This window comes from Mycteria americana, chromosome 7 (genome assembly GCF_035582795.1).
Source record: "Mycteria americana isolate JAX WOST 10 ecotype Jacksonville Zoo and Gardens chromosome 7, USCA_MyAme_1.0, whole genome shotgun sequence".
Classification (NCBI taxonomy): domain Eukaryota; kingdom Metazoa; phylum Chordata; class Aves; order Ciconiiformes; family Ciconiidae; genus Mycteria; species Mycteria americana.
The window spans coordinates 15,925,475-15,948,325 of record NC_134371.1 but is presented as its reverse complement, the minus strand read 5'-3'; the positions used below and the strand labels follow the sequence as shown (position 1 = coordinate 15,948,325).

At 38.3% G+C, this 22,851-nt stretch overlaps 1 protein-coding gene across 1 annotated transcript; it reads left to right on the top strand.

Moving 5' to 3' along the window:
- Window positions 1–1,492: 1,492 nt before the first annotated feature.
- CPB1 (carboxypeptidase B1) lies at window positions 1,493–21,800 on the top strand. Its single transcript, XM_075509090.1, has 11 exons — window positions 1,493–1,563; window positions 1,670–1,745; window positions 3,406–3,530; window positions 5,937–6,036; window positions 7,533–7,634; window positions 8,405–8,506; window positions 10,804–10,914; window positions 11,010–11,100; window positions 11,821–12,023; window positions 20,295–20,379; window positions 21,613–21,800. The coding sequence occupies exons 1-11, from the start codon at window positions 1,493–1,495 to the stop codon at window positions 21,798–21,800; spliced, it is 1,254 nt and encodes a 417-aa protein (XP_075365205.1).
- Window positions 21,801–22,851: the final 1,051 nt, after the last annotated feature.

Below are 22,851 nucleotides of genomic sequence, written 5' to 3'. Positions count from 1 at the left end.
AAGTTCAAACACTACGATTTGGCAAAGACAGTTTTGGATAAAAAGGCTCAGTGCACTTTTGGAGTCTCCTTTTAGGAACATATTCCTCACAGGTCATATTGTTAAGCATAAACTGCTGCATTTTTGGTACATTGATTTTAAAAATATATTTCGAGGTATTCTGTACATAAGGCTGCTGCAGCTTTACTGAGTTGACTCCAGAGAACCTCATAAAATATTAGGTGCAGAGTCTGATGCCACATTCATTCTTAAAATGGTCATTGACAATTCAAATTTCTGCACTTTGAAACTGTAACTATGTCTTAATCTGAGATGAATATATATTAATTTTCTAATGAATTTTCACATATTATATAATATGCATATACGTAGATTTCTGCAAAATAGCAGACACGGAGTCAAAGAACATCTTCAAGATTATCTGTGTCTGAACCCCTTTAATTTGTCTGATCACTTAGGCATAACAGAAGACAGAACTGAGCTCATAAATTCCATTCTTTATATATTTATATACTGATTCATTTAGAGGCTCCCTGGTGAAAACATCAGTCACCTCAGGACACAGCATCCACAGATGATTAACATTACATTTAATGCCAAGTACTTGTTAATGAAAACTAAACAGATGCAAGTGCAGTGATGCAAACACGCTATTGTTTCTCAGATAGTTTATGCACAACATGAAAGGTAAAGCTAAAAATGCTTTTGTATGACTACATTTCATTTGATCTTCTTGGCCTACATGTAATGCTTAATCACAGTAGTGCTTAACTTAAAAGGTATTTACCTCTGATCCTTACATGATTAAATTAGAGAATATGCGAGAATCAATGAATGTATTATGTGGAGTATACACACAACTCTACTGCAACTAGAAATTTCTCCACTCTCAGTTCTGCAGACACCTGACTTACTCATATAAGTTTAGTGAAGTGACTGAGCAAATAATAGGTTCAGTACTTTTCTTCTCTGTTGGGAAAAAAAAGATAATTGGTACATCCCAACTGCGTTTCCTCTTCCTTTGTCAGAATCAACCCCATATTATTCAGGAAGAGGGACAATGCTGTGTGATTGAGACCAGTCACACTGCAACAACACCTGATAGACATCTACCATTACATAAAGTAACAATAAAGTATTATAACGCTTGTAATCCAGCAACAAATGACTGCAAAAAAATTATAATTTAATCAAAATTCACATAAACCAGAAAAGAACGAAGTAAATTAAATTCACTTTCTCATATCAAGAGTTTATCCAGCTCAAGCAGCAAGATTCTTTAGCTAGTCTGCCTTGAGACTTTCAGCTGTTTTCACAGGTGTGGAGTAAAACACACATTATAAATAGTATGCAAATAAAACAAGGCCAAGGGAATAATCTATCAGTTGATCAGTGGGTTGTTCTGGTGTATAATTGATAAAAAGCAGGACAAAACATGTTATAAAAGCAGCATAGAAGAACTGAAAACCTAGGGGTTTTTTCTTTAAAAAAAATGTGGGCGCTCTTGGTTCTCATAGGTGCTGCAGCTGTTTCTGCTCACCTGCAGGATCTTGCCTTTGATGGGTAAGAACAGCCACCAAGTTTTATATCTGCACAATTTCTTCTGCATGAGCAAAAGCCTTTCAATTGACTTACCTGTTTCATATCCAATCTTTTTCTCCACTCTCAGGCAGAAGGTGTTTCGTGTGATTCCGCAGAACAATGAGCAGGTGGAAATAATCAATTCCCTTGCCAGCAACATGCAGGTAAAGAACTTGGGGAAGGGGCTATCTTGCATTTGAAAGGAACATTTCTCCTTTTGTTCAACTAACATATATCTTAAAAAAAAAAAAAAACAGCATGCTACTGAATTAAAGACCTAATCTTGATTCCATTCAAGTCAGCTGGAGTGTTTCTTCAGAAGGAATAGGACAAGGTGATAAAGCTAGAGCTATGCAAATACATTCCAATACCTTCCTAGAAAGTCTGGTTAACCCAGTCTGAATATCAAAGTGGCCACCAGAATTTATTAATAGAATAAGTTAATCTGAAGTGCTGTATTCAGTGTGAGGTGCTTTCAAGAATGTACTAGGTAAAACATGGACATTCCAACTACCAGAACTTTTACCATTATAGGCAAAATATTTTGCTCATGTAAATATTCTAAAAATCCATACTCCCAACAAATTGAACTTTTCTTTGGCCTGTAGTCTCTCATGTCATCCTTTCTTTCCTGACTTTCCTTTAAAGCTTCCTTTCTATCCAACCAAGCTGCATGTTACTGACCTTGATGTAGATATATGATGACACAATGACATTAGAATAAACAATAAAGACAGCAAATGTGTTTTCAATATTTCTCTTCAGCTTTGATGTTGTAAAATAGCTGTTGGTGAAAAAGACACCATTATCTGTAGGATGAAAGGATGGTATTTTTAACGAAGTACAGATGTGGAGAACTATCATCAACAGGCTAGTATAGCATGCTGGAACAGTATTCTGTAGAAGAATATACTATTGGAATGGTGCTGCCAATATTAAGAAAATTAATATACCATTAATTGCTTTTACATATGTAGTATAAAGGGATTGTTTGTTTTCTTTTTCTTTTAAGCAAATAAAATATTCCTGGAGTACCATTGTTATACAAAGCAATCAGTCATGACTGAGGTAGTAGTATATCCTGGAATAGTCATCTCACTTGAAGACACATAGTTCATGAATATGCCCACCAGCCTCAATTTCCTTTACATTCATGAGATGAAAGGCTGAAAAGGCATTAGGTTGGCAAACCAGCTTTGCTTTCATTGGCCTTTAATAGGGCGCTAAATCCAGAGGTCTGGAAGCTGACTTCAGCAAAAATACACAAAATAGTAATAGCACTGTCATTTGTCTACCCTGAACTAAACATCTTCCGAAGGCACACGTTCCTCATACCAACTTTAGTGAACTGAGTCTTAAAAGCACTCATACAGGCAACAGTCTTTCCCAGCTGATTTATGTAAAGTATTCATGTAGCATCCCTCTGCTTCTGAGTCAGGAGTCCCTTTCTGTCTAATGCTTATAGGCAAAAACCTCCAATGAAATTTGTGCAAAGAATGAAAGAAGTTGTAAAGATACTTATAATATTCACAAGTCTGTATGCACTCAGATGGTGTAGAATACTTGGTATTTGTGAAACTGTCACTGCCATCTCCAGAATTCTGCCATATAAATTGCAGGGCCTAATAAAATCTTTTTCATCAATTTCCAGTTAAAAATTAGGTTGATACTTCTGGCAAGCAAGGTTGGGTCAGTGTAACAGGATAGGAATGAAATTTGATATATTAGTCACAATCAACATAATCATCGCACATACACCCACCTAAAAATCACAGCCATATGTATGTATTTATTTGTTTATGTATTCATTTGGCCTTCTTTCAGGTTGACTTTTGGCAGCCAGACTCTGTCACATTGGTAAGGCCAAAAATGCACGTTGATTTCCGAGTTGAAGCTGACAAGTCTTTTGAGGTTGAAGATCTTTTGAAAGAAAGTGGAGTGGAATATAGGTAAGCTTGTTCTCACTACTATATTTTGAATAGAAGGAGATTAGATACTGAGGAAAATGTGTTTGATCTTTTCATATTGGTCAACTGATCTTCCTGTCACAAACTTCATCCCTCCTGTGGATGCCTCTACTGGGTTCCTGTGGCAGTTCAAATGGACTGTAGCTGCTCTGCATTAAAGGGGTGAGAGGAAATGTTGATAGAGGTAAGAGAAGGAAGCAAAGACTTACTACCAGGAATTTCCCTGAGGTGAAAGCTCACTGCAGTACACAAGGCTGGAGTATGGAGGGGACAAGAAAGATTTCCCACTAAAGACAAAATACAGCAAAGTTCTAGGAGGAGCCAGAAAGTACACCAGAGGGGTTTGCATGATAGTTATCAGGGAACTGAAGCCAGAAAATGGTGAGTCCCAAGGACCACCATGAGGGGCTCCCCACTGAGTTCTGTACGCTGCAGAACAATAGCTAGAGGGGCAAAAAACCCCAACTGGTGAAAAAGAGAAGACAGTTGCCAGGTGAAGGGCCAAGGGAGTGGGGAGAGCCTTGGGGTTACTTAAGTCACACAGCAGATCCATGGCAAGAATTTCTCCAGAGAAAGCGCTCTTAATTGGCTTAAATATTTTGTAAGTATATTACCCAGAAGTAAAAAAGCCCTGAGTTTCCATGACCGAATACAACTGCAGCATAAGTGGAGGGAATGGACCACACTGCCACATTACACATCCCTGAGAACGGAAGCATTGTAGTGAGTAGCACTAATAGGAGGGTAAGGAGAAAAGAGCAGGACGAGGTAACTGATTATACTTCATATTTTCCAGTCACTATGCAAGCATTAATCGAGGATGAGAAGCTGACTTTGAGCTGGAGTGGAGTGGGGCTGTCTGTCTTCATTGCTCCTTTAGCACCACCTGAGCCTTGCAAATTGGCTCAGCCCAGCTTGATTATCAGGCTGCTTCAATGTGTAATGGATATTTGGTCAACATCATGTACTCAGACACTGAAAGTCAGTGTTACTTGATCAAATTCTCACGACTGCATTTGGCTGAGTGGAGAGTTTTTGTCTCTCAGCCCCATTGTTGTTGCCACCAGACCAAAATCCTTTGCTGGACACCATACATAACTTTTATGATCTGCTAAATCCAAGGATAATCCATACCTAAACTTACTGGCCTCATGTTAACCATGTCTGATTTGGATGCCACTGGCGGAACAGAATCTAAAAACTTTCTAGAAGAAATAATTTTCAGTAATGCCACAGCCCACATAACAGCACAGCAATCCAATTTCAGTGGAATTTCCTCTTTGGCAAAGGAGGAGTTACTCTACATGTGTTAGTTTTTCCTATAATATTCATGAACTCCCTCAGGTCCATGCACAAATCTTTTGATTGCAACAAAGGCCATAATGTCTGGAAGGCGTCCCTGACAAACTTGAGTGGAGCGTCCTTGTGACAACCCAAGCTGTTACAATTCTTTTGAAGTGCAGCTGCAGTGCCGTGACATTATGTCAGTGTAGTCATTTGCACTGTTTGTTCTGAAGGCTGGTGGCGTCTCACAAACTGGCCTCCTGCTCTTCTATCCAAATTACAAATTATCAAGGACATATATCCTGGGTGAGTAAGATTTGTAAGAATGTTAAGACAAGCACTGGAAAAACAAGAGGACTTCATTTTTTGATAGCCAAGGTTGAAATATAAGCAAAAGGTCCTCAAGGGTATGCTCGACGATGAGCTGTGCCTTTGTGTCAGCCTCAGGGAAAGATGAACAGGAGAGATCCAACCAATCCAGACAGGATGCTGGGGTTTTCTTGCCGTTGTGTGTTCTACTTTAATAGCCCACCTCACATGCAGTAAAGTGGCTTGGAGGATGGATAATGCCACCAGCTGTCAAACCACACCTAGACTTTGGAAGCTTGGTTTGACAAAGAATTTCATCAGGCAAACATCTCTGGGTTGCTGCATGGGAGCGTTAAGTCCCATGTCTAACTGTCCTCCAGTGCCATAAGTTCAAGAGAGGGCCCTTTTCCTATTGAGGCAGAGGCAATCTGGCAACATGAGGTCAGCCCAGAGTTCATTTTCTACACACTCTGTCTCAGCATTGCCATTCTTCCTAAAGCAAACTGTTGCTACCCTGGAGGTTTGTTAGTATGGGAGTAAGTAGGCAGGTGCTAATTAGGAGGAAGCTATTGCTCCCTGATCATTCTCGTGGCAAGGTTGAGGCAGGAAGGAGGTTGAAACGTGAACCTAATATATCTTATTTTCAAATGCATAAATCACCCCCCCACACACATTTCACTTCACAATCCATGTGACCTTAATTCCAGGAAGACCCTGAAATGTCTACCTGGTGCTTACTTTCCTGCTAGCAAATTGTATGTTTCTCTTTACACTTTTCATGGTGCCTTATTGCAGAGTTCTGATTGACAACCTGCAGGCTGCACTGGATGCCCAGTTTGACAGCAAAGCTCGTACTGCCGGACACAGCTATGAAAAGTACAACAACTGGGAAATGGTAAAGTCTAGAAGTTTGGCACTTTATTAGCTTGATTCCTTAGCCTCTGTAGTCAAAATGGCTTCTGATACGCTTCCAGCCCTCTTCCCTTTTCCTCTTCTGTTCCACCCATTAATATGATAACTCCTTCTCCAAACTCTCCTTCCTCTTCTCCTTTATTGCTCATTACTGAGTTAATCTGTATAACCCATCCCCTTACACCTATTTCCTCTACTTCTACTCCCAGTGCTGCAAAGAAACTCTGGCAGAAATCCAATGACCAGGCTGACATGCTTCACTACCAGTTCACTCGTTCCATTTCACTCCTCCTCCCATCTCCTCTGCTAAAAACCTTGATTCCATTCCTTGCCCCAGTTCTAACTCTTCATCTGCCACCATAAGCTCTCCTCTCCTCCCTCCTTTTATCACAGCCATGCTCATTTTTCCTGTCACGTAATCTTGACTATGTCACTCTTCACATCTTTGCAGTGGCTTCTTATCATCCATTGCATCACAGTTCTCATACTTAAAAGTATGACAATCTCCCTTTAATGTCTTTCCTTGCAAAAACCTTTCATTTTTGTGCCGATCATTGCCCACTAAGCACCTGTTACATTTTCAAATGAGAAAATTTGTATTTCCTCTCCAAGTGGTATCTATAGATAATATACAGAACTAATCCATTGTCTTCCACCAGAACTCTCCTAAAAAAAAAAAAAGCCTCCTTTTACAAGGCTATTTAAAAAAAGAACAAAAGCTCCTCTGACTCTGCAAAGGTTATTGGCTCACAAAAAACCACCAACATCTATAATGTCAACCATTATTTCTAGTATTCTCTTGCCAGTTTGTCTAGATCTGTCTGCTGTTTCCTGTCTTTTTCTTAGTTCATAGATAGCCCTTTGGGCATGAAATGCTTTTTTTGTGTGGATGTGACAATTTTTTTGTGAGCTTCTGAAGGCACCTGTAACAAAAGGAATCTGCTCCAATATTAAGATAATAAAGGCTGTTATTATTTTCCTTAAATAATAAATAGAATGAAGATTTTCTTGCTTTTGTATCTGGCATTGGTGGACTGTTCCTACAAATCCCTGTCCAGCACTTCTGTCAGTAATTCAAGAATGATGATGAGTAAAGGAGCCATGAAACTGAAAAACATTACAACGTGTAGAAGATTTAAGGCATTCAATCTACTTAGCTTAACAAGAAAAACAGTTTTCTTTTGTTATGACAGTTTAAGGATTGACAAGGCCATAACTATATAGGGTTAGCATTCAAAGGGTTTTGTAATCCACCAGCCATACTCCAATGACAGATTTAGATAAATTCATACTAGAAAATCTTAATTCAGACATATAGCTCTAATACAAGTAGGAATTAATTCTCGGAAATCTACAAACTGTATTAAATTCATGTCAAGTTAGATGTTCAGAAGGGCCGTTCTGGCTTGAAGTCTGTAAATTAATTACTCTGGACCTGAGGACAGAGACATCAATAAATTTAACCTCCTTATTAAACAGATAGCTGCTTGGACTGCTGATATTGCTGCTCAGAACCCAGACCTCGTCTCTCGCAGTGTAATTGGGGAAACGTATGAAGGACGGCCAATGTACCTTCTCAAAGTAAGTGCTTTCATTTCTTTGTGCCACACTTTTCCTCTATTAACCTCCACAAGATTATGATGTCTATTAAAATACCAGCAATGCTAAGATAGTAATACACATTTTGTAGAAAATCTAATACATTTTGTTCACTACTACTATGATTTTTTCACCTTAAGATTTTTTTTTAAAAGGGGCATAATGAATTATTAGAAGTTCAGACATACAAACTTAACCACACACTCCTGAGAGCTATTTGAATTATATTCTACCTTTATGTTATCTCCATCTGTTGTTTGTAAACCCATTTACTCCAAAAGGATCTATACACGTCAGTCTCTCTAGCGATAGGCAATAAATTTGTTTGTATCTTCATCATATATAATTTTTTTTTATAATTCTTATGAATAAATAAGATACAATGACTTAAAGGTGAAAGGATAAAGATTACTTGCCCAAAATTGCATAAGCATTTACAATAATATATCAGTCAAGCAAACAAGATCAACTCTTAGAGACACTAAGGACATAAATCAAAAGTGCAGAATAATCAAATAATTGGGGGGGGGGAAGCTTATCTACGTTAATAACAATGGAGTTATTAAGAGTCTACTGTTTTAGTTGAATATCATGGTCAGCTACAGCTGAGAGCACTCCATAGATTTCCATTTAATCAAGAAATGCTATATTTATATAAAGCTTGATTTTTTTAGGTCAGCAAGCTGACCAACTTGTTCTGCATACAAATTATTTTGTTCAAGACCTGGGGTTTTTGTTGTTTTTTTTCCTAGATGGGAAAAAGTGGACCAAATAAGAAGGCCATCTTTATGGATTGTGGTTTCCATGCAAGAGAGTGGATCTCCCCTGCTTTCTGCCAGTGGTTTGTGAAAGAAGTCAGTAAGCTTAATGATGAAAAAATATTTTACAAAATGCAACTATGTTTAAGAAAATCTTAAGTGAGCAGCAAGAGCTGAGGCCGCTGCAGATTGCCTTTTTACCTCTAAATACCTGTCTGCACATCCCTTCTCTCACCTCAGATGGTTAGGGTGTAACTACTTAAACCAGATCTTAATGGTCGGACCTGTAATCTTTCAGCAGCTTAAGACTACCTAAAAGCATGTGTAAGAGGTACTGACAACCACAAGGGTTACTTACATAGTCTATAAATTCCTTTTTGCACCTGTAGTCAGAGAAAGGTGAGAGACAAGCAAACAGGTCTAGTAATACTATAAACATAGTCATGTTCTTTACACAGTGGTAAGGGGTAGGGAATAAGGAAATTCAAGGGCACATCAGAAGGCATCTGAATGAATGTCAGAACAGCCATCTTCCTACAGCGTCAGGCGCTGTATTCCCTGCAACCAGCTTTACTCAGTAAGGCAACAGAGAGGGTGGAACCTATCCCCAGCTAAGCAGAGTGCACTGGGGAAATGTACCAAAGAGAGGAGGAAGCCTATAGCTCCCTAAGCTCCCTAAACTCCACTCAGGAAGAGGGAAATGCATGTACATCCCTTTGAGCTGCCACTTCAGGTTGTACAGAATGGTTTCTAAAACCATATTCAGGAAAGAGCTGCACAGGTGAAACTGGCTTCACTTCAGACTGGGATACTTTAGGCCTTGAATGAAACAGTTTTATCTCCTTTGTCTTTTCCTTCTCCTCACCACCAATATAAAGGAGGTGGGAGTTACCAAATGCTGCACAGTATTCTCTACAGAGAAAAGGTATATTCCCCCTCAGCAGGGGGAGATCAATCAACTTAGCAGAACAACTCACTGATTGATTCTCCAATTTTGTAAGAATTCCTGCTTGAAGATTAGAAAAACAAACTGAGAAGCAGCAGCTGGGATTTCAAACCCACGTAAAGGAAAGCCAAAGTACGTGAGTGAGCCACGCTGGCAGAGGCCTTGGTGGCAAGTATAATCTCAGTCTTATCAGACAGCCATGCGGTTTTGTGTAGGGAGAAGTGGAAATTGAAAGTGACATCTCAGTGGAGTCAATGGGAACGTGATTTCATTATCTCCTAATAAGGCTGCAGACAGTATGTGCTACCATTTTTCTCTTAGCAATTCACGTCACTACAGCTGTCATTTTCACTGTCTGGCCACTTAATTCATGGGTGTACCTGACACCAGCAGCGGCTCTGCTCAGTGGATCCAAGTGTGGATAGGCAGAAGTGCTTTAAAAGTGCAGTCCTCTGAGCATCATCAGCGGTCCACTTGGGATTGCTTCTAGATATAAAAGTAAAAAAAAAAACCCACTAGAGAAGAACATGAGCAAGGTGGATTGTTATCTGTATCTCCAAAAAAAACCAAGTGTAAAAAAAACAAGACAGGAAAAAGTAAGTTCTAGTGATCTGAAACTGCTTTTCTAGATTCTACATCCAACCTTCCCACTTGCTAGTTACAGGACAACAGATACCTTTCTCCATCGCATCGCTCCCTGTGTTGTCCTTTATATCTGTGTAGAGTAAAGGAAACAGGGGTGCAACATACTACTTAGAGCAAATTTCCATGGTCATTGCATGCTCCCTTGACACCAATATAAATCTGTGAACAAGCATACAAAATGCCAGGCCATGAACTATCCGAATATACAGATTTATGGCAGGAGTTCTTATGTTTGTCATTCAGTGTGTGTCTGGAAAAGTGCAGGGGAAAAATCTGCCTCCCTATGAATATGTGCATCCACAGCATTATGACTGGAGATGTGTAAGGATGTTCTTTGGAAATATTCTCTATAATTTTGGTTATTGCTTAAATTTCTCTGCACAACAGATATAAAAAATGGGAATAGTGATTTTTCCTTCTCACATAAATTAAACCCAAACCTTTAAGGTGACAGGATGTAGGGAGAACATATGGACAGGAACTTTGCTCTGTCTTTAAACAAGAAGCTAGTAGATGGAAATCTCTTTCCAGTGATTTATTATCCTGTTTAAAATCAACATTGCTTTACCATATACTTTATCTACCAGAATGAGATGACTTCCTAACAGCAGTGTGGTTTGAGTTGTGTAAATCCTCTAAGTATGTGTAGTATCACAGAGCTGCCATCTCACATGGTGGAGTGACCTGGATGACTTTGCCCACCACATTCATTAATTCCTGATCCAGATCCAGGCTTTAAATACACACAAGAGATACAGATCTATGAAGGCATCATCAGCTTTTTCTACTTTTCTCCAACTAGGCTGTTGAGACCTATGGAAAAGATACTGTCATGACCAGACTTCTCAACAGCTTGGACTTCTATGTTTTGCCTGTTATTAATATTGATGGTTACGTTTACACTTGGACAAATGTAAGTACATTCTTTCTCAAGAAGAGTACTGTTGGAAAAGCCAACTGTTAGAACTTTCTCTTAGTTTTGATCTATGCTTCACCATTCTATTTCAGGACCGCATGTGGAGAAAGACACGCTCTAAAAATGCTGGTAGCCGTTGCATTGGTACAGATCCCAACAGGAATTTTAATGCTGGCTGGTGCAGTAAGTGTCTCCTAACAATAGCTGCAAGCAATCCTACAGAGATGCAATAGCCAAGATGCTTAATTATGGCTTTTCCCTACCTGATGGTTGGTCCAGGTCAAGCTTGAGTGAAGACCACCAGTATAGCATTGCGGAGTAGCTTGTGTTCAATTTTTGGGGCAGTTTTGGGCAAACAACAGACTTGGGTTACTAGCACCATCAGTATGGACGCTTTTATGAACGTATATATACACACAACATGCATGCATATATATATATACTTATGCACATGTATACACACACATATGAGATATATATATACACACACTTCTCAGAGTTCAGAACAGAAACTGAAAGAGTTTTCTTTTGGTGGGTTTCACCCAGTGGAGAGGGGTCTCTTTTGAGTGGTTTCCACTTGGCTGTTTCCTGGAAGCATCCTAGAAATGGGGGAGATCTGCAAGGAGAGGACTGTTAAGTACTGAAGCAAATCAATATCCCAAAGCACTTACATAATATAGGGCTTTACATCAATACTCATGTTCTTCCAACTATGCACACTGTATAGGGCATATTTATTTAATGCTATGTCATGTTGCCCTGTGCAATAAAATATTCTCTCCTCTGATATGGCATGTGTGTCAGTAGGATTTCCAAGGCTTATCTACAAAAGTGGTGTAACATGACTCTCCTAAGAACCAACTTTTTTCATTAAATACTCATTAAATTCATCTTTCTTCCCAGCTCTTGGGGCTTCAAAAAAACCCTGTGATTCCACTTACTGTGGCTCTGCACCTGAGTCTGAAAAGGAGACCAAGGCTTTGGCTGATTTTATTCGTAAACATCTTTCTACAATCAAGGCATACTTGACGATTCACTCCTATTCCCAGCTGCTACTGTTTCCTTATTCGTATACTTACACATTACCATCGAATTACGACGAACTGGTAAGTCTCTTTGTCATTTTGACATAATGAAAAGAATAAGTAAAAATCATCACTTGCTATTTAGGTCCATTTAACTTCAAGCAGTTTCTTTAACATCTGGAAAGAATCTGTAGTGCCAGTTTTTGAAAATACTTCAGTCTTTCATAGCAAGAACAAGAGAAACCATGATGGCTTCAAGATAGTTCAAGCACAGGATAAACTCAACAGCCTTATTTAATTTCCACATACACAATGAATTTGCCACAAGGTCAGGTTTGTCTTCCAGTCATGCTATACAGAAATCCACTACACTGTGCAGCACTGCTTTGTCCTGACTCAAGATGTTGCTGTGTATGTAGCTTTAATACATTACATAGAAACATTATGCCCTATAAGTCAAGCTAACAGCTTGACAGATGTGATAACTATGAAATGACTGAACTGGTATCATCAACAGCAGACAAGGATCTCTGTCTACCACTTCCTACCGACCCTTACTTCTCACTGAAGTAAAATGGTGAAACTCCTGTTGATACAGGTTCAGGACAACGAGGCAGTTTTTGTCAAAAATATAATTAAAAACAGTTAGATACAAAACAGGTTAAAAGTTTCAGTTCTGAGGCCTTTCTAAAGAGGCCTGGATTCAAACACACGTTTTAAAGGACAAGGCCTCTTTTATTCATCCTAGAGAAAGGCCACACCCTAACACCATTTAAGTAAGATAAAAGCAGTCTGGAATATATTTTTTTTATCTTTAAAAAAGGAGAGAGAGGTTAAAACTATTAAATGTGTATAAAACTTGTAAAAATTTTATGAGGCCAAAAATCAACAATCATGAATAATAAAATGACTTCAGTTCTCTGGCATATTAGCAATTAGAAGCTGTTGGCAGGGAAAACAACATAGCAAAAGAAAACAAACAAATCTTGATTCCCCCTCTTTCCTGCGTGCTGCCAAAAGTCCAAGGCAACAACACTGTCTGTTGCTCTGCTGTGCAGGTTTGACAGATTTATGACTGTTCCCAAATAGATGTCATGATTCTGAAGCACAAATACAAACTGGGGCCAACAGTGAAGTTTCTTGTTACATTTTTTACAGCTTGAAAGAGAGGGTGATGAAGATTTCGTTTTCTTAATTTATATTCCAGAAATTTTTAATTGTAATTATTCCAGAGAACTGTAGTAATTTCTTGTCTTCAGTTTTTACAAAAGCTTCACATTTCACACATTGCAGTTCAGTCTAAAGTAATAAAACAACACAAAACCCTTGAAGCTGCTTTGCTGTCAAGATCACAAAGTTCCCATGTGTTAAAAATTTGCATGACATTCTGCCCAATTTTTTGAATCAAGAGCAAATGTGATGAAACATAACTAAAAGTACAGCATGTTTTTCACAGTATTAAAGGGAAAAAGTTTACATTGACAGCTCATTATTAAAACAATCCTTAGCAATAAGAAAGAACCTATGTCCTTTTCTAGGTTTTCAAATTCTTTTATTAAATTAAAATTTTATATTAGCAATGTTCTATTCTAATACACAGTAAAATTTAATGAATCACCCGTACTAAGGTTCTACAATTTTTATCAATAAAAACTCTTCTTTCCTGCCACAGAGGACAATTCTGCTATTACCATTCAGCATAAAAAATAAATAGCTCAGGAATGCAGGCTATATATTTCTCTTCAACCATTTGATTTCACTTTGTAAGTTAGTCTTTCCAACATCTCTTTATCCTATATTTTAAATCGGGCACACTGATCCCAGAGGGAGTTCCATTATTTTCCACTACAAAGCAATCACAAATCTCACTACTGTGACAAGGTGACCTTATGAGTGTTTTTCACATCTTAATTAAGGGAAAATATTTCCTCTATTGGTGATCCCAACAAAAAGACAGCAGGATCCCAGAGGTGTTCAACTTGTGCAGTATCTGATTTTAACAAGGGAAGACTTCTTGCCAAAAATCCTTCTTTTGGACAATGAGATCAGAGTATCACCCAATCAACATTGCCTGTAGTTGCGATAATTAAACAGAAAGGGCCTAATTCACTCCAATGTCAGTGAATTAAACAGAAAGACTGACTTCAACAGGCTCTGGGTCAGGTTCGGAAGTGCAGCTTTTCAGGTTACTTCAAATAACTAAAACACATTCATTTAAGCTCTGACTAAAGAAAATTTAACATTTTCAATCAACAATTGTACTTGCCTGAAATGAGACAGCTACCAAAAGCGGTATTATTTTGTACGCCAGTTGTTGTGTTTCACATCTAAAAGTTCTGTCTAGATTTAGAATTTAGAGAAATGCTGAAGAATGAGAATCTTAACTTTTAATAGAAATTGTTCAGGGAAATAAAAGGATCATAAATCATTTTGCAAATGAAGAAGCAAAATTTATAGTGCCATTATCTTAGATGTTATTTTTACTCTGACAGATCTAATAAATTAAAGGAAATATAGTTGCAATTTCTTATCTCTTTCAGTGAGCAACTGGACATGTGGTTAAACAAAACCTCACATGTCTGCTTATCATTAATGACATTTTGTTCCATTGTGTTTAATTAAGGGTAGCATAATACCATGGGGCTTATGCTGCATTCCAGTGTCCGAGATATAGAAGGGCACAAAAACTGAGTAATTTGAGATTGCAGACACTAAGTCTGCAGAAAAGAAAGATATAGAGAACACTTGTACCTTCCTTTCCTGCAAGCACACAGAACAGCGTGTCCTTGGGGCTCAAAAGACCTCTTCTGTTCACAGCCACAAGAAATCACCAGTAGGCATAAAACTGTTCTGGTTTTGGTTTCTCAGGTACAGAGCACTCTGAGAATCCCAGACATCCTTTATCCTCCACCGCATTGCTACAGCAAACCAGAACAATCTCAAATTTATTGTAACTTTAAGTTGGGGATTAGAACTATCCCTCACGCACCCCCAGCCCTGGCGTGTAAAACATGATGAAAGTCACATGCATCCCTTCCTTCCCACAACTTCCCACTCTTCTCCTTAGATGCAAGAAGACCTCTGAGGATCTCAACCCCACAGCACACAAGGATTTTCCCAAAACTTTTCACCCTTTATTCAGGGTTATTGTTTTGTTCTCCCCCCCCCAGGTTGTTGCACAAAACTTTCACTGTTATCCAAACAATACTTTAACAACAAAAACAAAAACACCCAAGACAGGAAAATCTAGGTCAGGAATTTCTCGGAAGTTATACAATATTCTTGTGATGACACCCTGAAAGAAATATGTACTCCTTTTTGGTGAATTACATTTTGCCTGCTTCATAATCCTCTCTTGACTCATTCTTTACTATACCCTGGAGTGTTCCCCTGCACACAGAATACACACTTGAATCCATCTCCTACAGAGAATAGAAGCATTAGCTTTTCACAATTAAAAAACGTGCTTGGCAAGATCAGTATCTCTCCACACCCCAAAAAGATTCTTTTAATCTTTATTTTACTGCTCATGTTTTTGTCCTCTTGCAATGAAGAACTCTGCATTTAATCGCACTTTTCATAAACAGCTCAGCCTGTATTTTTTAATCAGTTCATATTTTGGCCTTAGCTTCCTATTAGGTCACCTTTATGCTTTCCTCATTTTCAACAGACAAATCTAGCTTTATCAGTTCTTGTTTGTATTTGAATTGGTTCTGAACTACAATTTGATAGAGCAGAGGAATGTGCATCGTGCCCTCCTTTCCTTTCCAGGTTCAATTCTCTCTCTCAGTTAAACAACAAACTCAGTGCCAAATACATGTCTGCAGCCAGCTCATACTCATTGTCAAATTAATGTATGTGTATTATTAGTTTGGCAGGCTGCAGAATATTATATTAATTTACAACCCAAGCTAATTTTCTAGACGTGGGATTTCAGTTTGTATTACTTGAAGGCATATTGGCCACATTGGTTATTGTTTAAGCTCACTGAAATTCACCTTCCATATTGGATTGGTCTAGCATTTCATTTCCTCTTGAGTGCTTAAAATAGGATATAGTAGAAAGTGGAGATATGCCCAGAGTCTGTGCAGCCTGCAAGAAGAGTGAATTTCATATATATTGCATGACTTTGTGAATATCATTCTGATTATTTAACCTGATGCCTGGGAGCAAAGTCTTTTCACTCCTGACTTTTATTCCTGAATGTGTTTAAGATATATGAAGACCAGTGGGTAAGAATTTTTGAACAACAAAAATCCTATCATCTCTAAGAGACTGTGGCATACCAATGAGGAGTTGCAACCTATGCTGTTGTTGTACCTGTGCTGTTGCAAACTCCTGTGATTGTACTACTTGTTACAAGTATATATTGGTAAAGTCAACTGGGAAGCACAACAAACAGGAAAGTGGGCAGAAGAGCAATATTTGGAATTGGCTTCACAGCTCTTCCACCAAGTTTGCCACAACAGATGTCCCACAACAGAACGGCTCTGTACTGAGAGTCTTACAATTGTGAAAAGGATGTTTGAAGTAGCAGCATCTTCCAGATGAAGCTCATGTATGAATGTGGCTCAAAGACAAGAGGCTCCAACAGGTGTAGGGGATATTCACCTTAACTCAGTCACACTGGAAACCCTCTCAGCAAGGATCGATTTCTTAAAACGCTCTGTGAGACTGCCACAGAGAAACAGGCTTGCAAAGAAAAAAGAAGCATCATACTAAAGTCCTCCACTTGGCTGGATTCCCCGGACTCTTGGGGGAGATGCTTAACGATGAGCAACAACAGAACAGTGAACTAAATTACACATCAGTCATGGACTCTTCTGAGGGGAGTCTGTTTTTATTGGCAAAACCAGAAGCCTCAGAAGTTTAGCTTCACTTGACTAAAGCTAACTTTGCAAATACCGCATTTTCAGACTTTCATTACAAAGGAAGTTGAGGGTCGCTTAAGTAGCACATGAGACCAAGGTGAAGTGAAAATACAGTTTTCAGCCTCGGGCAAATCAGCATGCAGTCCAGTGAGGGAAGAGAGTGAGAGGTCCAGTCAATCAGTGAAAAGGCTTCTCCAGTCACTGTCAGACTGGGAGGGTAAAGGGAGTTGTCCACATGCAGCAGCTGCATAATCAACATCCCTGAACTGTTTCTAAACAGCAGCAGTTTGCTGGCAAATCGAGCCTGATTATACAAGAGTAAAATGAGGGAGATGCTCCCCCAAAAAATTACCTATTAACACACAGAAGATGCTTAGCCTGATAATTTATCTTGTTAGTTCAAAACTCCAGATGTGGTGAGAAAGAGAAGCCAGTAACATATCTTTCATTAAAAGCTAATAACTGAAAAAATAGGTTTAAAGGCTGTGAATTGTGTAAGATATTGGCATCTGAGAACACAACTCTGCTGTCTCGCTGGCCCGTGCACTCTGTACACAAGATCAAGCAAAATATCAGTAATTGCTGTGTAAACACAGATGGGTGATCAGCACAGGGAATACTACCTTCTGCTGAAATGACCAGCTCTGCGAGTTCAGCTGCAAGTCAGAAGCTGAAAAGCCGTTTCTGCTCCCAGTTACAAGGTATTAATTTGGAGTTATTTCTAGGACTTCAGGGCACCAGTTGTTTCTCTGCTACTATAACTCTCAGCAAAATTTTCCTTGCAAGAGAGGGATTCTTAACAGTAAAAAAAACAAACAAAAACCAAACAAACTCCAAACAAACCACAACAATTCAGTTAAGCCAGTAGTGCAGAGAGATCTAGAAAATCACTCAACAGCAAAGAGTATCCTCAAAGGTCAAAAAGATAGCAGTGTTTCTCCTTGCAGCTCTATTCCAAATAACATACAGGCTTTAAAATCCAAAGCACTTTTCAAAAGCAAAATATCACTCTCCTTTTTGGAAAATGTTGGGCATTATTTATATAACTCTGCATAAATGTCCATGTTATTTCCTTTTTACGGATGGTTTTGAGTAATTGTGCTATTAAAAAAAAAAGAAAAAAATTTCCTCATATTTTGTAGTTATACTCACAAGTATTTACTTAATTTTCATTATTCCTGCTGTTTTATATTACATTATTATTATTAAGAGGTGACTTTAGTTCCTATAAAGTTGAAAATTTTTTTTGCCTTTAGGTTTTGAACTATAAATCTATTAGGAAAGCAAATGGTAGAGAGTCACTTAAAGGAAAAAAATCAGATAGCAAAATTTCTGATAAAGTTTCATTTCATGATGAAGTCATAAATGCTTAGTCATGTTTTTCACTTAGAGAGGGTCATTTAAAATACTACCTCGATCTCCAACCTGGAGAGCTTGAGGAAGTTGTTTATTTGGATTCCAGACTCTTAACAGCTGGAAATCTCAACTGCTCTTTCTACAGATCTCTCTTTTTACAGCTTTCTGGCCAATAATAAAAAAATCCCTCAGGTAAAAAGATTTCCTGACATACTTTTTCTGGTATCTGTTCTGGTATGATTTAAAGCTATCATTTGGCAGCTGAGCGAAAGGAATGCCCTATTCTTCCTAAAGAGCAGCTCTGATGTTCTATTGTCCCTACCATGCAGTTTACTAAAGAGAGAGCAAATACTAGTTACCAACAGGTCCATGCATAGTATCAGGCTATCTTTACAAATTTAATTTCCACTTTGCATATATTTGAAAAGAGGAAGAATCAGTTTACATTTAAAAATTCATTTACTATTGAGAGAAGATTTGACTCAATCTCAGCTGCTGATTAAATGTATATATTATAAACAAAAGATGACTGAAGAAAACAAGGTGTCGCTAGCAGCTAGTAGTCTCCAACCTCTACAATTCCCTCAACATGTGTTAAAAATTATTACAGATTTTAGAAAAATCAGCTTGTTAAGGGATTAAAGAAAACCAGCCAAACAAAAAAAACCCCCCAACACTGGAGAGAGCTCAGCTATCCCAACTGCTCTGAATCCAAGACTGTGAAATGCAAAGCAACAACATTCTTCCTACAATTGCTTGTGTTTGGACAATAGAGAGGCCAGAAACTAAACCCCACATTCAGGTTTAGCACATTCAGCAAATGTTATAGGTGGAAGGACAAGCTTCAAATACTCTTTGGTCTGCCTTGTTTAAATATTCTTAACATGCTAAATGACCACAAATTCCTACAGCAAACTCCCATAGTTCTAGGATGTTCAAAATCCAATATTTGGGAATGGGGAAACACTTGCAATTCTGCAAGATAATAGGCTGCCAGTGCTAATGCAAACATATTTTGATGCTGTTTTGTAGAAGCTGAGAAAGCTGTCTCACTTAACTAAGACTTTCTAAACACATTGTCCAATATGCCTTTTCAAGTAATTCACAGGAACACTTGAAGCATAAGGATGAACAGAGAATATTTTACAATATATCTTCCACTGGGAAGTAAGCCAGCGTATAACCTACAGAGAAACAAGGGGCTTGAGGAAATTCCTAGCATAGTAAGCCATTCAGCTGCAAGCTATAAAGAAAGATATGGCAACCCATTGCTTATTCTTATACTGAACATCTGCTTTCAAAAATCGTTCATATTTATCATCTGTTAGTAATAGTTTTCATGTTTTATTATCAACATGCTGTATAATGAAGAACTGGAAAAGCCACACGTTCCAAAGAAAAGTCTGTAATTTTCCTTAATGCAAACATACAAAGCTTCATAGTACTATTGATGGGCCTGATCCAACCCTCGCTGAAATCAGTGGGAGTTGAATGAGTCCCTCTGTGCACAGGAAATGAATTGAAATAAATGAGACTACATATGGTTCCAAGGTAATTTATGCCTTTTTCTGGCTGTTAATATTTATAAGACCTTAATCTGCTTCCACTTGTATCAGTGTTCAACTCCACTGACTAAGCTGACTCTACTCTGAATTTATAGCTGCATGAATAAAAGGAAAAGAAAGGCTATTGTATGTTCGCAATTTACCGTACCAAGTTATTACTATTCTCTAAGATTCTCTTATCTCTAAATAAGATTCCTTATTTAGTTTCAATCTTGTACGAGTTTCTTCTAAGTATAGAAAATCCTGTTACCTATTGTCCCCTTACCTATCCAAACTATACTGGACTATACAGCAGGCTGTACGTCAATAGAGCAATACACAGACTGGGCTATACTCCATTAAAGCTTGGAGAACGAGCTTTACTGAGAAGGTCTTTTCACAACAACAGGACAAGCTATGCCTTGCCAGCTACTGACATCTAGTCATTCTGAGAGGTGAACAACAGTTTGCAAATAAAAACTTCTCAAGCATGGCTTTTCAGTTTATTCAACAATGTCTTTGCTTAGATTCACTCAGAAAGCTTCTGAAAATCTGCATTTATCATTCTTCTTTTCCTACAGAATTCCATTGCTTATGCTGCATCCAAACAGCTGGCCAGTTTGTATAATACCAAATATACATACGGCCCAGGAGCTACAACAATCTGTAAGTACTGGCCTAAATATACTAGCCATCTATATTAAGTGCTACTAAGACTATCAAATGCAGTTTTCTAGTGATTTTTGTTCCTCTTCCTAAGTAGTCCCCTTCTTTCTTCACAAGCATATACTCAGAGGTATATATGGAATCTATAATTTCTAAAATATGGGATGATATATTCCTTAAGGATCCCAGGGAGTGCATGACCCCTGGAACGTAAAGTGATATGGTGAAGTGTTTAGGAATTCATGTGCATAGCATGAATTCCTAAATCATACACAGCTTAGATCTAAACACAAAAATCGCAAACTGAGATTTTCTACATTTCCACTATCTCCAAATCCAAGTGAAAACACGATGTGAATCCTAAAGAATGGCTTCAACCATTCAGCAACACAGATAATTATTTCTTTTACTTGACATTACAGTCTGAGGAATGTACTAATTACAATTCCATTCTTCTACCCTTCTTGGGAACTCAGCTGTCAGGATATGGCCTTTGCAGTGTCAAAAGCCAAGCTGAGGTTGCTAAATCTGGATTTCTAGAATTTTAATATCTCCTATATTTAAGATCTCTTGGCTTCCTTAAATATGGAAACGAATATCTTTTCCCTATTTCTCTTTCCTTAAATAATTTCAGAAACCTTTATAAAACAGTTTCTCCCAATTTTTAGAATATTTACAGAGATTTTTCCTTTAAAAATGTTGTGGTGATGCTTAGCAATTCTGGAGGCTCCTTCCTTAGCAAAAGAGACTGTCTTCATTGTACCAAAGTACTGGAAAGGGAGGGTACCATTTGTCCAGAAGAAAAAGATGGAGCTGATATCCCAGATCTGCAGTTCTTTCAGATCTGTATGAACCTCAAAAAGCTGCCTAGTGAGAGGGTATTTGCTTCTGATACCAAATCTTTCTAAACAACCCCATCAAGCACACCATTCTCCTGTTCCCTAGCCATTCCTCCCATGGTCTCCCCACAATATTGACAAGGAGGGAGCACTTTAGCTTGTTTACATTTGTTTGCATGCATCAGCTGGAACAAAGCTCACAAATGGCCTAAAATCACAGAAGCTTTTCCATGAGCAGGAGAAATCCTGCTCATGGAAAAGTTGAATCCTGAATATTCCTTTTTATCTGTCCTTTCTGCATTTCTGGCTACGTGACTTGACTCCAAAGTATATCACATTTCAATGCATAGCCACACTTTTCCAGTTAAGCTTTATTTTATTTCTTTATCAACAGATCCTGCTGCAGGGGGCTCTGACGACTGGGCTTACGATCAAGGCATCAAGTATGCTTTCACTTTTGAGCTCCGAGACACTGGTAGATATGGTTTTGTTCTCCCTGAATCTCAGATAAAGCCAACCTGTGAAGAGACTATACTTGCTGTTAAATATATTGCCAATTATGTCCTTGAGCACTTGTATTAGAATGGAGTTCTAAAAACTATTAAAGAAGATTTTATTCAAAGATGCCTTCCTTTTTATTCTTCCCTAACAATAGGTTTTTATTTCTCTGTACTTAATGTTCTTAGTCATATCCTTAGTCCATCATAGGTCAATAAAACGACAAGTTTGTCAAGAGAAATTACATTTTTATTAAGGCAACTGACATAGTCAGGGGGGTCTAAAAAGAAAGAGCACAAGAAGCTTAATCAACTTAAGGTAAAGGTTGCCTTAATGATCAAAATTATCTTTACACAGAGCAGACAGGCAGAGCATTATAACTTACACAGCCTGAATGCTAAACAGAATGAGAACAGCTAGGTGATTCATAGAAACACACTTTCATCCAACCATTCATTGCCTTAATGGCAACAGTAGCAAGGAAAAGTTCACATCACATACTTTTAAAATTATGTTATCTGTGATATGCTCTTGTGAATTTTCTGTGAAAACCCACCCTGGATCTGCCCCGTTACTGAAAACTAGTTTGGATCTGAGGTCACTGCTAGTCCGATCTGAACTCGGTGCTGAAGCTTGCAATGACTATTAAAGACCAAGACTTGATACAAATCGTGCTATAAACTACCCTGTATTTAAGGCTCTCATACTCACTACAGTAGTATTTCTCAAAATATTCTGAGAGTCCTGGTACTTCCTGGGGCCCCACACGTTCCTACTGTCATGAGCGGAAGAATTGTAAACAGCCATATAGACTAAGTCTGGTGATAAATGACTGTTTCTTTCATGAGAAGCTGTAAAGAATTATCCCCTCCTGTAAAGAATGATCCCCGATCAATTTTCTGTGCAGGTAATGTGGGTCTGGTTGGGTCAGAGTGAGTGAGAGTGATAAATAGTCACTCTGGGCAGCTTGCTCACACAGCTGCAGAAAATGTGTTTGGCATTTATTAATGCTGTTAAGAGCTTAGCTAATATGGGACGCACTCTGCAGAAAGATGGGGAAAAACCTTATGTCAACACAGAACCTGGCTAATCTCCCTGCCATTGCTGGAAGCTCTGAACAGAGACTTCTGCTGGT

Excerpts from the sequence above, each read along its gene's own strand:
- CPB1 (XM_075509090.1), top strand. The coding sequence starts at position 1,493 with ATGTGGGCGCTCTTGGTTCTCATAGGTGCTGCAGCTGTTTCTGCTCAC. Across the intron at positions 1,564-1,669 it reads CAGGATCTTGCCTTTGATGG|GCAGAAGGTGTTTCGTGTGA; the intron begins GTAAGAACAGCC and ends CTCCACTCTCAG. Across the intron at positions 3,531-5,936 it reads GAAAGTGGAGTGGAATATAG|AGTTCTGATTGACAACCTGC; the intron begins GTAAGCTTGTTC and ends GCCTTATTGCAG.